This window comes from Neopsephotus bourkii, unplaced genomic scaffold, assembly GCF_033783945.1.
Source record: "Neopsephotus bourkii isolate Nb327-2 ecotype Australia unplaced genomic scaffold, CSIRO-AGI_Nbou_v1 NB_1508, whole genome shotgun sequence".
Taxonomy (NCBI): Eukaryota; Metazoa; Chordata; class Aves; order Psittaciformes; family Psittacidae; genus Neopsephotus; species Neopsephotus bourkii.
The window spans coordinates 1,106,635-1,125,645 of NW_026901984.1; the positions used below are offsets into that span (position 1 = coordinate 1,106,635).

The 19,011-nt window shown below is 42.4% G+C and overlaps 1 protein-coding gene across 9 annotated transcripts in view; it reads right to left on the reverse strand.

Moving 5' to 3' along the window:
* FHOD3 (formin homology 2 domain containing 3) overlaps positions 1-13,993 on the reverse strand; it is a 374,952-nt gene extending 360,959 nt beyond the window's left edge. For 3 of the 9 annotated variants that reach the window (XM_061369597.1, XM_061369596.1, XM_061369595.1), the window contains exon 1: positions 13,488-13,989. In XM_061369597.1, the coding sequence (XP_061225581.1) occupies positions 13,488-13,652 (165 nt within the window). In that variant the 5' untranslated portion in view covers positions 13,653-13,989. Of the gene's footprint in view, positions 1-13,487 lie in introns of all 9 variants that reach the window. The other 6 variants (XM_061369591.1, XM_061369598.1, XM_061369593.1 and 3 more) reach the window with 4 other exon arrangements.
* Between the last annotated feature and the right edge of the window lie 5,018 nt (positions 13,994-19,011).

Consider the following 19,011-nt stretch of genomic DNA (forward strand, 5'->3'; position numbering starts at 1 on the left):
CCAATTGTAACTAATGGATATGGGCAGAAGCACACAAGGCTTTCAATACTGGATTGTAATACTCAGCTTAAATGTAATTTCATTAGTAGCTTATCCTTGTGTTAGCATTGCAGGTTACAGCCACGCCCTTTTTGTAGATGGCCCTTCAGAAATTGCTCCTGAGAATCACAAAATCACAATACTACTATTTCCAAGTTTTAAATAAATGCTTTTCTTGGAAAAATACAGCCTTTCTCTAGGCTATTTTTCTTCCACTGTTACCTGCAGTGGAAGAAATGAGTAGGCCCCGGTTCCATGAGACAGTTGCCCCATGCATAAAATACACCCATCACCATGGTTTCATCCATCAAGAGTAACAAAGCAATTATCATCAATGGCCAAAATGTACCTCCTCCAGGAGGCTGACAGCAAGCTGCAAACCATCATCACTGTAAACTGAGCATACACCTCTTGCTACAGTGCAGTCTTCAACACTGAAAAAGAGCAAGAGAAAGGGTAGGAAGGAGAGGTGCAACACTCTTTGCTACACAGGCCTCTGTAGTTGCCTAAACACCTTAACATAATTGTATAAACATTGTGGCTAGGGATTTGCACTCCTCTCTCCTTTCTCCACAACAAAAGCAAACTAAACACTGTAGTTAGCTTCAATAACATCTGATTAAGTAAACAGGTTTTTCCCTTTCCATTAAGGCAGCTCATAAAGGCTGACACTAATATGAGCACCACTCAGGTCATTGCCCGGTGGTGACAGCTTTACAGTCAAGCCAAAACAGGTTCCAACATAACAGCAAATGTGAGAGTCAAATTCCCTGGTAGGACAGTCACAAGATTGTAACAACTATGCTATTACAGGCGATGGTAACAGTCATGACAAATCACTTGTATACTTCTCCAAGCAGCTAATTACAATTTCTAACAATGAAGCCTATCAGTATTTAACAGAGATACCCAAAAATAAACAAGGGTTTCAGTTTGCTGGAACAGATCCCTGTGCAAAATATCTGTTCACAAAGTTACAACTGACAAAATGCAGTCTACAGGAGATACCAAATTTGGCTAACAACCTGCTCATGATTGTGTCCTTGTCTGTGGTCCAGGAATAATTTACAGACTTTCCCTCCTTTTTCCTCCTCACATACAACCACCCCAACTCCATAAGCTTTTGGTTCTCTCAGAAATCTGCCTTCGGGAATAACTCAAACCATAGGAATTTTTAGTAGCCACGCGGAAATGCAGCATGAGATCAGTCACTTTTAAATTGTCAAACAGCCAATTGTTAAAAAGTAACATGTAGGCATGACTCCAATACTGACCTCCTGTGACTCACTCACAGAGCACAATTCAATCTCACAGCTGAAGGCTTATTTAGAAGCCTTCTTGTCCAAGCCTTACTTGGACAAGTAACCAACATGAGAAAGCAAAGGTACGTATAAAAAAAAAACAAAACAAACCAACTTGTTTTGAAAACACTATTTTGACTGCATCTACATATACATGCGGTGGTCCAAGTAATTGCTTGTAGTTTATTTTCCCCTTGCCTGATTTTGACATCTAAGAGATGTTAACATTTTAACAGAGACTGAGCACCTGGCAGCCTGCATTCCATGCTGGTTCCTTCAGAAGAATTCACTAAGGAAGAAGTTGGATTTTTTCATTTTAATATTTCTCCAAACCATATTTTATGAGTTGGTGCTTAATTATGTCAGACATTTAGATTACTGTTTTTATTCCAGGAAATCTAATTTGGTGGATGAAGAACATGAGCGCATAATTTTAATCAATCTCCTTGAGACTTCTTAAAATAACACTAGCTGATGACTACTAGCAAGATAACAAGCTATCCTCCCCTTGTCAGCTGCACAAATCTTTCTGAAATATTTGCTGGAATATCAGTGACAAACCATAACAACATGAAGGAAGTAAATATAGCTGAACTTGCACTTCACTGAAAAATACTTCTAATCTCCTTTTTGTCACTCAAATCACACCTAGCCATAATGATTTCCAAATGCTGCGGTCTATTACCAGTGGCTTTCCCACAGAAGCAACATCAATCTAAAGAATGGGTTTAAGGCAAGGGCATTCTTTCAGCAGCCTACCAGAACTATCGAAGAACAATATAGTGAGCCACTTATTTGAGGTGTATACACTAGCCAACTTCATCAAGTTCAGAAAATACCTTATACAAGCATAAAACCCTAGAAATCACTGGCCAGCATTCTGCATATTGCCTTTGTCAAATATTAATTAAGACATATTAGCGACAAACTGCCAAAGCAGAGCGCAACTGATAGCATACAGTATGTCTGAATAAAGCCTATTTTTAGCCTGCAACTCAATCAGCACTCTTGCAATGGCTAGGATTAAAGCCTAAGACAGCCACATTGCTGTATATAGGCTAATGCAATTACATGTTGAAACATGCTGAGAGAACATGACAGTAAACTTGGGTCAACACTGGGAGGAGCAGCACTGGACAGTTGTTCTGGGCTACAAGATGTCTTTACAGGCATAGTGCACACTCATATCTCACCTCTCTTGACTGTCCACAAAGGAAAACATTAAAAACCAAATAAAACACAGTTTGATTCCAATTCTTACCAATATGATTTAGTGCTTATGAAAGACAGACAATGTTTCAGCAACCTTGAAAATCAATATCATTTTACCTTCATTGTCAGCTGTCCAGATGACTTAGCTTTTTCAAGGCTAAAGCAGCCCACTTCAATCATGCCTTGAAAATACTGCCTGTGAGGAAACAACTCAGTCCTTCCTCTATGTGCTCCTAAACTTCTGTGCTGAGGTAACAGTTACAAGACCCGTTTTGAAACAGCACTTGCAAGGATGCTTTTAAATACATGTACTTCATAATACATAAAATAAATAAACAAATACAATTTATTCAAGCCATGAAGTTTCCACACATTCAAGGGTAAACAACTTACAAATGTTAAGCTCTAGCTGTCTTTTTAATCTTCAGGAGTCACATTTTCCCCTGCAACTGAGGACCTATAGGGCCTAATGTTTTAATACCATCTAAACAAAAGAAAGTGGCACCACGATAGAATTGCTCATCCTCTAGGACATACCTGAATGAGCTATCAAATAGCAATGACTTTCATAAATTAAAACTGAAGCTGAATCCTAATCAATGATGTGAGAAAAGTAATGCTGTGTTTCATTACCAGGCTCCCAGCACCATTAATATTTTTATATACAGCTTCTGAAATCTAGCCTAAACAGTATTCTCTTCCTCTTCATCTCTGTACATGCAAACGTTAGGCAATGCCTCCTTCAGTGATTCCTTGACAAGAGATAAAGACTACAAGGAGCATGTACATGTTCTGAAGGCTTTCATGGTCAACACATGTATCAATTAAGGCATATCTAATTAGCAAAGAAAGAATATCTGCATCTTGAGATAATTCCCTCCATTATCATAAGCTTCCTGATTTCAAGCTGTGGTCATTTCTCCAAAGAGACTTTCTTGAGTGCTGATCACTTCTCTTCAGCAAGTGAAATAAAAGCACAAGAAAAACCAGACTCTGAAAACCTGAATAGTAAGTTCAGAAACTCAAAGATATGCATGCATACCCTAGGCTTAACATAAGTTCACATTCATAACTGGTGGCTTTTTTTCATCCACATTTCAAAACCAAGCAAAAAAAGTCCATCAGGAAGACAGAAAGCCTAAAAGCATAATTCAGTGACATCTGAACTGACAAATGAAGCCTAAGTCTCAGAAACTATACTCCCTTATCTTCTAAAAGATCAGGATTTTTTCTACAATATCTCCCACAGCATTCAGCTTCATTAGTAAAAGGGCTCGTTTTCCTTCCTAAGCCAGAATTCAGCCTAGAAAGTTTCTTAACTCCAGTAACTTCCACATAAGGGGACATAAACAAGCAAACATAACAACAAGTACTGCAATATAAAATGAAGGCTGCATAAGACAGGAAGCGAATGCTTCAGTCACTGGCAAACAAAAAAGTGGATACTAAATTCAGAAGAGTTGCATTTCTTTCTGCCTTGTACAGCCACAAGACAAAAACATCTCATCTATTATAATCCAACCAGAACAAAAAAATTCACAGTAAAATCAGAGTCCTTCAGCTGTGACTGCAATGATCATTGCAATGCATTAATCATTTAGAATACTAACACAGGCTAAATCAGTCATGTCTGCCTGAAATAAAATGCCAAGTCCAACTTATACCCAGCTTTTCCACTTGTGAATAAAGTCTGCCAACCTTGTGACCACTGGAGAGTTACAGGCCTCCTGAAACTTAATTGAAGCTTGAATCAACTAGTAGTACAATACAGAGCACTTGAAAGAAAGATGAAAACAAGCAAGAAACACATTTAGAGACTGAAATGCATAAGTAGTGTAATTTGCCCTAGCAGTAGCTTTTCTTCCTCAGGCACACAGTTTTTCAAACCACATTACAGTTTCCTACAATGATACCTAAAGGAAGGATTTCAATGAAGTGTCCCCCATGAGGGAAAATATCTGAAATACAGAAGGCGCTAATCTTAGGACCCACACACTTCCATAATCAGACACATAAGTCACCAGCTCACCTCCCTTCCTTGGCATCCACTGCTCGGTCCTCGTACCCTTTTGAAAGTGACCAGAAAAAACCCTGAACGCCAAAACACAAGGAAAATCCCACAAATTAACATACATTTGATAGGCAACAGTCAGCCACAGTGGTTCTCACTAACTGTAAGACAGGGCAGCACAAATCTCAGGAAACTTCCTTTCCAAAAGTCACAGGAAATAGCACCATTTTCTTTCTCTCCCTTATTGCTCTCCAGCTGCTCATCACCTTTAATTGTCAGGCTCTGCAGATTGCTGCACTTATCAGGTGCAAACAGGTATCCTTAATTCCCTGCCTGGCAAACCTGGGTGGGTCTCCCCCACCAGAGACAGGAAGACCTCCCACAAAGAGGACTCAAGATTTCTACAAGCCAGCTCCTTCACAATGCTAAAGATGAAGAGGGGAAAAAAAAAAATCCCTCCTTCATGGAGCCAAAGGTCATGCTCCAGGGACAGCTGCTGCAGTATGGTAATAAACAGAGAATAGATATGTGGTTCTTTCAATTCTTTCAAACTTCCCAAAAAATGCCAAGTGTTTCCGAGTACTAGGAGTCTATTTATGTCTACCCCACAGCTAGAATTGGGTCGTCACTGGTGCTTTGGACAAAATTCAGAACTTCTGTTCCACTCTGACAAGGAACAGGCGCAAGTCCCCATTTGGCTTTTCACTAGCACAGATGATATTACTGTTGAACTGCTGATTGCATGCCCTGCGATTATACTCTTCCCTTGAGAACCTTGCTGTGAAATGTCCTTGTAATAATGAAGCAAGGAAAACAGGATGTGTTTTTTCAGCTAGCCTTACCTTGTGTATGAGGCTTGGATGAACAGCCTAGCTACCACAGGTACCCCTTTCCCAACCCCAAATCATGTCAGGCGGGCCACAACAAACATGCTGAGCAGCCCCACCAGAGTGGGGACAGGAACTTAAGCTTCTCCTTGCTTGTCGATACATAACCTAATACAAAACACTAGCACATCAAGCAAGTATTGAGTACTTACGACCTGTCACCATTAAAAACCTGTGTTAGAACACTGATGTATACTTAAAGTAGAAAAATTAAAAAGCACCATTAACTTGACCTAACACATTGAAGTATTGCATCTCCTTGCTGGTAACACAGCCATAAGAAAGTTGGACACAAAAACCACAAGCAGCTCACTAGCAGCTGCGGCAATCACTTTACCGCTGCAACTGTTACATGTGGCTGCAATAGTGTGTTTAAAACTATAAACAAAATACTTATTTTCTCAATTTAGCAAAGGTTGATGGGTGCATTATTAGATGTAGGCATATTGCTTCAAATAACAGCACTGCTATGTCTCGTACTTTTATTTCTTAACCATTATCAATGTTACCTATCTTTTTAACTGGCATAGTCTGTAGTTTCTAGAAGCAGAAGAAAGATGAAGGCATAACTTTCTTTGCTAAATAGGGAAATACAAGCTATCTGCAAGCACATTTTATGCCAATATAATTATCCAAAAAGAAAACTGTACTGCTTTATCTGTATCATAAATACAAACAAGCAATACAACTGGTTTGCCTACACAAAGCACAAGATACAGCTTAGTATTTTTGTGACTGATGGCCATAATGTTTCAAACTATACACACCCCCACACTACTGCATATAATCACACACCTGACTTGACTTTGTACTGCAACTTGTTTATTTATGGAGCTTTTTCTCATCTTCCTAATATCAAGAGTTTAACTGTCAGTAAACACAAGGCAACACTGTCCAAGTCTCCTGTTCCTGTTTAAGGCAAGTATATACACTTTGCCTTAAAAACTGCTCTGGAACTATGACTAATACGAAATGAAGCTGCTTTTCTAGAAAAAAAAAAAACAAAACAACTGCTCTAGAACTATGACTATAAGGAGATGAAGCTGATTTTCCAGTCACCCCACTCTTTCTTATTCAGCCTTTTGAGCACTACCACATAAAATGATGACCAATATGACCAAAAAATTAATAATACTGTGTTGCCCTTCTTTAGCAAATAGTGACTTGGCATCCAGGATCAAAATTAGCAATTTTCCAGGTCTCTGTAATTCAGATAAATATCCTATTCACAAAATGGATAGAGGATCAACTTACAACTATGACTACAGAAGGCAAGGAGTCATAGTGAAAGTAAAAGGTCTACCTTTTTCTTTTTTTCTTTAAGCATTCTTAAAATGCTGGGAATGACAGAATTACTTTTTTTTTTATGTATATGTGTTAAGCTGCTGACGTGTGGAACGTGAACTTTCAAGCCTCACTCACCTTTACTTCAATAGTTTCATGTGCCAGATGTTTGCAGGTGTTTCTAGGTAGCTGGGCCTACTAGAAAGCTCACTGCTACTTTTGTCCCAACTTGTTCCTCTGCTAAAAATATGTAACAACATTCCTTGCTGTCTTATTAATAACTGTAATACAATATAAAGTTAATATTAATGTAATGCAATCCAGGTGGTGTGGAAAGTGATGACAGAGGTATAGTAGGCTGGCACTCTTTTCTCTGAGCCTGTAATGAAGTAGTATCTTAGGACTGGGATACAGCCTACTGAAACACTGCTTACCAAAGAAGGTGTATAGCCCCAGCCCAGACCACTCAGGGTCACTGAAAAATACATGATACTTTCAGACTACAGTTACCAACCTGTCCTGGCAAAATTATGGCCTATGAAGCAGACTGAAAAGCAAAGTAGCACCACAGGTGCATCCACAGGTGGATGAGTGAGTTACAGCCCTACTGCCTTACATACAGTTGCACAAGAGATGTAGTACTCTTCCTCAAAACCCACTGAGATCAAACAGAAAGAAAAGGAACTCTTACTTACACCCTAATGACTGGTAAGATAAGATGGCTGGGCAAGCAGTGGAAACAGAAAACTCTTCTTGAAAGTTTTTAGAATTTCTGTTCTCATTTTGGACAGCACACGAACAAAAGGAAATTGCAACATGCCAGTTTCCCTGTCTTTTTCTGACCATTCCTCCACCAACATACAGAATGAAACAGTCTTCGTCTCTTGCTAAGTGAAACCATTAGCAACCTTCATACAACAATTTTGAAAGGATTTTGAAGAAAGGAGGCATCTGCAACTGGTTTTGAAAGAAAACATCAAAATTCTTAACTGTAAGCACAAGACTTGGGGTACAATAACAGGAAGGTCTAACTTCTTCCTATTCATCTCCTTTGTTCAATTCCAAACTCCAGTAAACACATGGTGATGCAAGTTTTCAGAGGCTCCATCTGACCAATCTGTGATTTCAATTCAGCAGCACCTAGAGAATTACCAGCACACTCACTCCCACCATTCTTTACACAGAGCTCTATGAAGACTCTTGAGCTATGAGCAGCCAAATTGAGAGACCTGCGAGTGACAAGTGTCAAATTCAGGAATTAGTTCTCCAGGATAGGTCTGCCCCCTGCTTTTACAATACGGCATTTAAGCCTACATCAAGCAACTGGACTGAACTATAACTTGCCCAAACTATAACAACTTGCCCAAACTATAACAACTTGCCCAAACTATAACAACTTGCCCAAACTATAACAACTTGCCCAAACTACAACAACTTGCCCAAACTACAACAACTTGCCCAAACTATAACAACTTGCCCAAACTATAACAACTTGCCCAAACTATAACTTGCCAGAAGAACCTTGCAAGAACTTCAAAGACCTCTAACATTAAACTGCCAGAGATAAAGCCCAGCATTTGACATTTACTTTGTATCTGGTGTACAGGTATCTCTGCTCCTTTGAAGGCCCACACCACAGAAGACAGTAAGCTGCTAGAGACTGGAACACTTTTCACAGCTGTGCTTTTGGGCAGGTGTTTATACTCCCCCAGGAGAGTGTGTTTCACACAAGGCTCCTATGTAGTTTGTGTTTTCCAGTCATAAGACAGAGCTGGGTCCTACTCCCCTGCCCTTCTCTAGAAAATTCAAGCACACAAGGCCACTACAGCACCAATCTCTTGAAGCATACGCTTTTGTCAGCTCCAGAAATACCAGATCCAGAACACTTCAGAAACCTGCTGGAAATAACCATTGTGTTAAATCTCCTCTTCTCTTGAAGAATGAAAAATGGCCAATGCACACCTGCCTCAGGGAGCATTTGAAAGCCCTAGGCATCTTAACAGCCCTCAACTGAAATATTCCCCAGTCCTCAGCAACAACACTTTCAGAAGACATAAGCCAATTTCCCCTGTCTGTGGCTTCATTTTCCCTGGGACAATGAAGATATTCCAGTTTCCATTTTCTGTTCTTCAGCTCCCATGAAGAGCACAATGACTAAAAAATGACTTCAGAAAACAGCTGCTCTATTTACCGCTACTTTCAGAAGGACCGGGAACTAAACCATCCTCTGTTCTGCATAGCTTTTGTGCACCAAGGCATTTAGTAATGCCACTGTGCTGCAAGGAAACCCAGGGAAAAGAAGTCAGTTGGTATATTTGCTGCTCTCAGAAAACCTGAGGTTGATGCCAGTATATAGCCTGGCACTGACTTCAATGCCAGAGCTGAGCTACACGTGAGGACACAACCCAGTGGCACAGCTGCTGGTATCAGTTTTCATCACACCATGACCAGAGTCAGCCCTGGCTTTAATCTAGGGCTAAATCACAGCAGCTGAACAGGGAAATCTGGATGGTTTATGAATGAAGCTCCCAAATCCCTCTAGTTCTCACTGTTTGATATTTGCTTGTATCACTGTTTCTTGAATGACACTGTTTCTAATTACAAATTCCTGGAAGAGATTTAAGTACGGAAGTTGTCTTCAGTTTTCTCAGAGGGAACAGGAGGTCAAAACAACTATTCTTATCACACTGTATCTTCCCTTTCCATCATGACCACCAGTACACCGTATACACTGTGAGATTTTGTTGTTGTTTTCCATTATTACACAAAGTATTTCAATTACATTTTCTCAATAAATTATACAGTGTGATTTTCCATATTGTTGTAAATGTGTATTTCTTACAGAACTGGCCCAACACTGAATAGTACTGTAGGATATGAAAACATAGTATGACAACATACTCAGCATGCTGTAATTATATGAATAAATTATAATGAAGATGATCTCTAAAAAAAGCATACCACTTGACATCGACCATACATATATATATATATTCACTCTCCTGAATGACCCTGTGTCAGCAAGTCATAAGTATCAAGTTACTCAAAGCAATTCAAAACCAACAAACCCAACGTACCAAATTAGATTCAAAGCACATTATTGGCACTGGGCCTGAGCCACAAATTTAGATTCAGTTCTTTTCCCAAGGCTCACAGAAATAGGCAAAAGGGACATCTGAATTCAGAGTCCAGACTAGATCCAGTTTTTGTTCATACAACAAACAGCAAGAGATCCCTAAAACCCTCAGAAACAAAGCAATAAAGACTAAATCCAAAATGGCACGTCGGGCAGTCAAATCAATATAAGCAACTAGCAGAAGTTCTACAATGCAGATGAGTTACTCAGCAAGAATTTGTAGATGTGGCTAAACGTCTCATAACAGAATTTATGGTACTTCATTGCATCAACAACTAAGATGGCATTGCACCATCTAGCACCAAGGAACCTGAACCCATGGGGGATATCGAAGTTAAACATTTCCCACAGCAGTGACATGGGCAAACGGGGCTCAGTTCAGTCTGTGTGCATGCCACACACACAGAACAGAACTGAGCGCAACCCAGGACATAGCACACAGAGAAGTCGGGGGGGGGGGGGAAGGGGAAGGTGAGGAGGAGGAAGAAGTTGCAATTAGTCTAATTCCAAATGGAAAAAGGATGGAAGACATCTATCTTGTCAGTTTTCCCCATCAACTGGTTTAGGTGCTCCACCTCACCCAAATGCTTGCTGCATTCAGGCCAGTAAAGCCCATCCTGGCCAGTGCTCACGGAACTCGATCACCTAACTTCACTGTGCTCCTCCACAAGAATCTAAAACCACTGCCTCTCAGAAGACACTCTCAGATCTGGACTTGCATCCAGATTTAAGTATACTTGTATGTTTTAAAAGAGTACGTAGTAAACCCAACATATGAAATCAAGAGTTGTACTTCAAGAGAACTGGGCTAAACAAATGGTACACTTTGCAGTCAAGGTATAACATTTGTTGGTTACAAAATAAGCTATCAACAACATACAGCAACAGGTCAGGATATCAAAACGTTTTTCTTTTGAGTTTTAAATGTTTTTCTTAAGAATTGTTTATAATATTTAACTTACAATGACTTGCAATGCACAAGTTATTTTAACTACAAAAATACCATTGTCACTACAAATTTCAACTCAGTAATGGTGAAATCTGACACCCACTGAAGTGAGCTGCTACTAACTTCACTCTCTCAAGTACATCCCACAGCAGTACATTGTCTATGAGGAGATGTACATACCAGTGATTTGAAGGCAGCAAGTTGGCAGCACTGTTCGGAGAATAAGTGAGTATTCATCCCAGCCAAAAGATGATAACTTAAAAATTGATGAAAGAAAACTAGCACTGATCATTTGAACTTGCTGGCAGAAAGGCCACAAGATTTAAGGAATGATTCAGACATCAGCATTACTATGTATTTAAGCTATAAACTCTTAAATCTACTCCAAGATATTTTGCTTTAGACACCATCAAGATACTAAATGAACCATCAACCCATTAGCTCACTAATTTTCATAGTAATTAAACAATGAAGACCCAAATGTGTCAACTTGAACTGACACCTGAATTTCAAGCTATGCTCTGCTTTGACAGCCGTATTCCTCTGAGATCACAAAGTTTGTACTGATCTCTGGGAGAAATAGAGCAAAATCTTCTATAGAGCAGGTGAATACATTCTTGAGGAAAAGCTACAGAAAGAATATACCCACCTCCAAAAAAAGAAAATGGAAAAAGCCTGTGCTTAAAAAGCGACACAATTAATTAGCTCTACAAAATCATATGCACAAAGATGTAATGCCAAACATAGAAAGTAACTGCAAGTGCACACAAAGAACTGAGCTTTCAATGTAACTAGTAAAGGTAAACAAGTCTAATCAAGATTTTTTTTTTTTTCTTCCTCCTTTTTAGAAGCTAAGGGAAGGCCAAGAGGCCAATCAAGGCACTCTGGAAGAGGCCCTGGTTCTGCAAATACAAAGGTAACTGTAACCATATAAGCAGATTCCAATGAGCCTGCCCACATCATTACAACTGCAGAAACAAAATGCTTGCAAGAATCAGATCCTCAGATTAAATCACTGGACCAGGACTTGCCTTTAGCAGAGTAGCTATCTCTCAAGAGCGAGGTTTACAGCACCTCTAGATACTCAGCCCATCTTTCAACCAAAGTTGTTTGGTTGTCCAGTTTCCAAACAATCAAACTTGATAAACACGCTGCACACTGAAATACAGGGCAGGAGTTAAATGTATAGAAGTGGTCATGGATTGTAGGTGGCTCCTATGACACTAAATGGGGAAAGGAATGGGATAAGGGTAGTAGGGGGTGGTTCAGGATTCAAAGCAAAGTAAACATAAAGCACAGTGGAATACCCTTGAAAATCAGGCTGAATTAACTGTAAATCCAGATTTTAAACTATCTCTTTATTTACTTCATTAGGCGTCGGAATCCTTCCTGCCCTTCTTTTAATTAGCTCTGACTCCAAAAAGAAAAAAGCCTCCCTTGAAAACAATGGGACTAGTCTCTGAATTGGGGACAACTGAGCACATGAAAACAGAATTGACCCAGCACACCAAGAGCTTCCAAAGGTTTTGTGCGCTAGGCAGAGCTCTGTTCGCTGGATGCTGTATCCTTGGCAACTATTATGCAAGAAACCCTTCTACAAATGCAAAACTTCTGTCTGCTCCAAGAGCTTTTCTCTGAAATACTTTTATGGGGGTTTGGATATCCTTAAATCTACGGGCACACACAGTTCTTTGTCATCTTCCCACAAGCTCCCAAGAGCAAGATAGAATACAACAAATGATGTTAAGAGAGTATTTTCTTCCCACTTCATCAGACAGCAAATAAAAGTTTTACAACTTTAACTTTGTTTCCTTCTGGGAAGAAAAATTAAGTGGACATTTTCCCTTTTTTCTTTGGTGCACTCTGCAGAACTAATGTGCAGATGCAAGATAATAATGAAAGGACATTATTATTATGTCAATCAATGGCACTGCTTTCAAAACTGAAAATTCAAGGATCATGCCCGGGTGCCTGACTTCAAGGGCAGAACTGCAGATGCCAGCACATGTATTAGAAAAAGTATACAAGAAGAGATAGGCAAGATTCGTCAAGGGCCATGGCAGCAACATGCTGCAGTTCTTCGCAGGAGGCACTAGTAGCACCAATTGTTTCAAGGGCAGGAGACACGCTGCTGTAGCTGCCGAGCTCATTAAATCTCATCACAGCAGAGCTCGGATCCCGTCTGTACACCCGTGGTCCTCACAGCTCGGCTGTCCTCAAACAACACGTTATTCCTGAGTATCCCCAGATACTCAGACATCGCTACAGAGGGACAGACACGTAGCATTTAATACACAACGAGGGCTTTGGTTTGGTGAGCGTTTTTTTCTTCTGGGGAAAACCGTACAGCAGCTACAGCTAACCAGAGGTGGTAGCTGCCCCTGAAGGCGTTTGGGAACGCAGAAGCGCAGCGGTGGGAGCCCCCCTTGGCGTCCCCCCGGGACTTAGGAGAATACTTATACTGCCGGACCGAGGGATAGCGCCGGTGGGGCAGAAGCCAGTGGGACACAGCGACCGGCAGGGCAGACCGCCGCCGGGCTGCCATCCCCGGCTGCCTCCGCGCAAGGTCCGAGGCCCGTCCCCACCGCCGCCGGGCTCCCGCGGCTAAGCCGCTGCCCTTCGCCCGGTGCCCCCCACACATCCCCCCTTCTCTCCCCTCCCGCGGTACCTTCTGCGGGGCGCGGAGGAGGCGGTGCACCCCGGCCAACTGTGTGGCGAGCGGGATGTCCTCCCGGAACGTGTACAGCGGAGGCCGGGTGGGCTCGGGGAAGTTGGTGCTGTTGAAGGGGTCTGTGTCATCCAGCAGCTGCACCCGGCACACCAGCGTGGCCATGGCGCATCCATCCACCGACGCGGCGGCGGCGCGGGCGGGGGGACGGGCACCCCCAAGTCACCGACACCGAGGTGCTGCCCGCCGCCGGCTGCAAGCGGCACTCGTTCCCTCCCAGGCGCAGCAGCAGCAGCCTGGCTGGCCCGCCTATGGGCTCCCGAGCGAGCGCCAGCCGCTTCACAGCAGCCGAACCTCAGAGAGGTGGCCCATAGCCCCTTCCCCGCTGGTATCCACGACTCCTGGCACGCTTCAGGACGAAAAAGGAGGAGGCGGCGCCGGAGCCGCTGGGCGCGGGCAGAACAGCGACAGCAGCAGCAGCAACTCCTCCATGCCCGGCCGCTGCGCGCGGAGCCGGCAGCAGGACTGCCGCTGCATGCACACGCACACCGGTAGCACCGGGCGGAGGCCGCCAGCGCCCCCCCGCGGCCACAGGCGGCGGCGCCGCCCCCAGAGGCGCCCAGGCGGCTCTGGTCTCCCCCCGGCCTGAGGAGACCTCCCATCACCGGGCGGGAAGGAGGATCCGCCCGGGATCCTTAGCAGGCCGGACCGTTAACCTCTCCTACAGCGGCAGGGGAGAGGGAGGGTAGGAGTGTCCCCGCGTAGCGCCTCTCCCCTTCCCTCTGAGGGCTGAGATGTTCACTTGAGGGCTGAATAACGGCTGCTGGGAGGAGAAGGGCTGCGGGGATCAGCGCGCAGAGGGGATGAGCGGGGTCACTCCCCTCCTTTAGAAGTATGCTTGTACCTTGCTGTCGCAGACATCCCAAGTGTCCTAAATCTTTAGTGTAATATTTACACAGTTTCAAAAGGAAGCTTAAAAAAAATAATTGTTTAGAAGCTGACCTGGAACCTGGGCATTCCACCAGGATTATTAGGTGGGTTTCTCTGTATTTGCACAAAACCCTCTTTGCCAGTGTGGCTGTATGAGCTCAGAGTCCTTTTGGCTTCCCAGCACTTTGGGCCTAAACGGTATCTCTGCTCCGAGAAGGACACACCAGAAGCTGCCAGGTTTCACACCCTGATGTCCTTTTGCCTTAGGCCTGCTCTCTCCTCACAGCGGAAGATGTGGATGAAGGCACAGGGGCAGGCACAGACCTCAGCATTGCGCTGTCCGAGCTGAATATTCACTGTGCTGCCAGGTCTGCAACCCCATCTGTGGGAATCGGGGGTGAACGTGCCCTGGCGCACTCTTAGGGGAATTGGGAGTAGAAGAGGGACCATGAAGTAAGTTACAGGTGAAATACAGAGAATGAAGGGTCTCACTGTTCTGGCGGAATGGCTGCACTTCCACAAGCTGAGCATCTATCTACCCAGGAGCATGTGCCATACTTTACAGGGTTCATGATTGCCTATCCTTTGATCCTTCACAGAGAGGGCTGTGGGACAGGAACACTGTGAGAAACAGGGGATTTATCACAGATATGTGTCTTAAGCAAGAAAGCATGACCTCTAGATCATAGTGTTGGCATGAAGCAACTGTTTCCTCCCAAAATGATTACTGGTTTGGGAGTATTGGTCAGCGCTGGGAGAAAAAGGGGATTTCTGTCCACACGTGATCTGTCCTTCTGTTTCTGTTACTCTGGGGACTAATTTGTCATTATTCAGTTTGGCCAGCAGTTAAGCATATTTTCAGAAAAGAGCATCTAGCATAAAGACTGCTAAAGTCAAGATGGATTTTAAAACTCTGAAGCTATCTTGCCACTTCAGACATTTCACTGCCAATGTTTTATCCACTTCTTTTCCCTCAGCTCCGACAAAAAAAGGGGCCTAGGGGTTGTGTCACCCCATTTCTCAGCAGCACTCCCTTTCCTTCTCCTCTCCTTTCCCTTTCCCTCCTATTTTTCTTTTCTTTCTCCCCTCTCCTTCTCCTTCTCCATTTCCCTCTTCTCACCTTTCTCTCACAAAGTTTTATTTATTCAGTGAAGCAGCTAAAACAAGGCAATCAGGCAACTTGCCTCCTTGCTGTCCCCCTGCGGCCTTTTAAGTGAACATTGATGGCTTTCTAAAGACCTTAACACACAGTGAAATTCAAGCAAACAGCCAGATACTGCCTGTCAGAGGTACATGGCATGAGCCACTACGGGCATTGCATCTGGAAAGACAGTCAGAGACATGACAAGAACAGTATGTGTGGTTGTCCTACCCCATTCCTCCTCACAGAAGGTGAGGCCTTCTCAAAGTGAGAGAGAGCATTTTCCTCAGTCACACTGAACAAAATCAGCATTCAGGAGCTCTGGGAATCCAGGCTGTTGTCCTTCTGCCATCAGTCTTATCATGGAGTAGTGAGTCCCCTTCCTGGGGTAGGCAACTGAGATGGGCTGTGTTACTTGCTGACCTTAGGATCCTTGAATACATCCCACAAGCCCTTTCCAAAATTCAAAGCCAGTACACAATCAAGTAAAATTCACAGTTTTAAGCTCCTAAGTTCTTTTTCCAAAAAAAAAAAAAAAACACCCCACAAAAAACACAAAAGGGGTACATCCTTCACACACACACATTTTTCAGGAATGAAGCATAACTTAGGAGTTTTCAATTAGGGTTGATTTATTCTTCTTAACTCATCCCAATATTGGCATTACTTGAAAATACATTGTTGAAGGAGTTCAGATGCTGTGTCAAGCTTAAATTTGAATTTCATTATTGTTGAAACCTGAATGTTGAAATAACATGGGTTTTTGTCTTTAATTTCCCCTTTTGTATTAAAAATAAAAAAATTATTTTTGATGGAAAGTTACTGAAAGCATATTCTCTAACCCAAGGACCACCCAGACACAATGTAAATATGTATTTAAGCAGTTTTAAAAAATGATACTATGCACTGGAGCAATTGGAATAGCTCCACAGGATTATTAGTTTTTTCCTGTATAACATCATGTCAATACAAATCTAGATTCATGATCATGAGATTACAGTGTAAGCATGTGAAGTGGCCCATCCTTTATCTTCTTTATCCCTCTCTGTCGGACAACTTGAAGTGTTTTCCAAATTTCATTCTTTCAACTTCAAGCCAATTTTAGTTATGGGAGAACAAAAGCAATTTTACCTTCCATGATTTATTTATTTAACATTAATAAAGCTGGAAAATAGCAGTCTGTTGGTAACAGTAATCAAAATGGGCTTGCAAACCACTGGAGTTAAAGCATGGTAATGAAAGTGCTGACAGATCCTTTACTGTAGTGATGGGAACAGTACTTCTGCCTTATCCACACTATAACCTGTAAATAACACTTCATTCTCATAGTGAAGTGTGGAGCGTGATTTATCGTCATTGTTAGCGTGGACAGGCAAATAACCTAACACACTTCTCAAAATAATGGCGTGCAAGTGAAATTCAGTCTGTCACAAGACCAAGAATAACTGTGGATTTCAGACTCTTTCATCCAAGGATCTCAAAGCTCTTTGCTGCCGTTAAATATTGCCTGCTTATTCCTGCCCCACAGATGGGGAAACTGAGGAACTGCCAGATCAAGAATACAGTTCTAATATGATTTTTTTGTTTACAAAAATGGTTTTCTACTGTTTGCAGTAGGAACTGAACTGCATATCATACGACTGGATCATAGAAAATGTCCACAGGAGAGCCTAACTTAACAGGAAACTTTTACTTTGGGAGCTAAGGACTCGTGATGGCCCCCAAGATTGTCAGTGGTCTGAATCAGAACTTAATTGAGTGATCACATATTCAAATTGTATCTTACTGAAAATTGTTCTCTTTGATGGCTGGTAAATACTGTATATGAAGTAATGTAGTATGCTGCTGACACTGGCCAATACTGTAGTTTGGTAGTGAAGGTGAGTTTGAGGAGCACAATACTCAAATCATTCAATGTGCAAAGATCCTGCACAGGTCTGTGAAAATCAAGCCTTGGTTCTATGGTCATACCACCCTAGGAACATTAGATACTCTGACAGTTGTCCTACAGAGTTTACCTTCTTCTGTGCAAGGTCTTCCCCTAAGGCAGTCAGGTCTCAAAGATGTAATCACTGGTGAAACGGTGGAAAAGTGAGGTTTCTATGAGGTGCACCCAGCACAGTGCCATTTAAACAGTCTTTGGTTTCACAAGCACACTTGCAGTCTCTTAGAGAACTCCTGCCTCCTTCAGCACAAAGACAAGGGGACTTAATTCATGTGCACAGTTATTTTATATCACCTTCACCGTTTAATGCTCAAGGTCTCCTGCCATATCCACTGCATGCTACTTAAACCCTGTCCTGATGACAGAACTAATTTCCTCAGGAGATTTCCACCAGTGCTCAGTACTGTAACAGATGAATGCTTCACAACTATTTATTAATTTGTTGTCACAATGCTCCTCTGCAGGGAGGAAGTCATTTTACCCTCGTTTTATGGATGTAGTGTTACCAGACATGAGATGAAGTCAAAACTAACCACCGCTGTTGGCTGTACAAGTCCAAGCTTCCTACAGCCAGATATTGAAACTTCTAAGAACACTAAGTGTTAAGAGCACAGCTGACAGTGACTTCAGCTTAGCTTGGATGGATGTTCTGTAGCTAACACCAGGCTGTGCAGAGGAGGAGGAAACATGCACAGTGAGACTCTGAAAAAGTTGCAGGGGGTGACTTTAATGTTGCAATGGAATTTTACTGTGGCAGCCTTTACAGGGCTAAATCATGAGATCTCTCGCGCAAGCCCTTAAGCCACTGGATTCATTCACTTTTAAGTGCCTCAGCAAGTAAGAGGTGAGCCTGTATAAACCAGTCTTCTCTCATTCTAAAGAGAATGCTTCCTGCTGTTTACTCCTAATAACCCTACAGATCAAACTTCCAACCAAGGACCATCCGTGCTTTATCAAATTCCAGCTAACTGCAAGTGCTCAAGCTCTCTAGTCCATGGTGTCAGTGAGGTCACAAACATGCCTAAGGAGGACATAGGTGTCCTCAGGTTTGCTGAGGACACCAGGCACCATAGAATAGCTATTTCTGCTTGCAGGATCTTTTACCGTTCGTAATGTTATCAGATTATAACCATATGTGATTTTTGAAACAATGACTGATTCTCCAGAGCTGGCCATTAAAATCAGACAGAAAACTGAGCTTCAAATCAAAGTCCTCCTTTCATTACTGTGATGTGTCTTTTATAGATTTTCTGTCCATTTTTCATTATTCTCCTTTTAAAAAGCAAAAAGCTGGGTGGATTCCTGCAGAGGACATGAATGCTATTCCTTTCCTGAAAGTGGCTGCTTAGGATGAGAGGGAGGAGTTTGCACAGCTTGAAGAGTATGGCAAGGCAGAGAGTGAGGTGCACAGGAGAGACCTCAGATCCTGCAGATCATGCTCACAGGGAGAGGGTTCTGCATTAGGACACAGAAGCCTAGAAAGTAAACCTGCTAAGGAACAGAGGGCA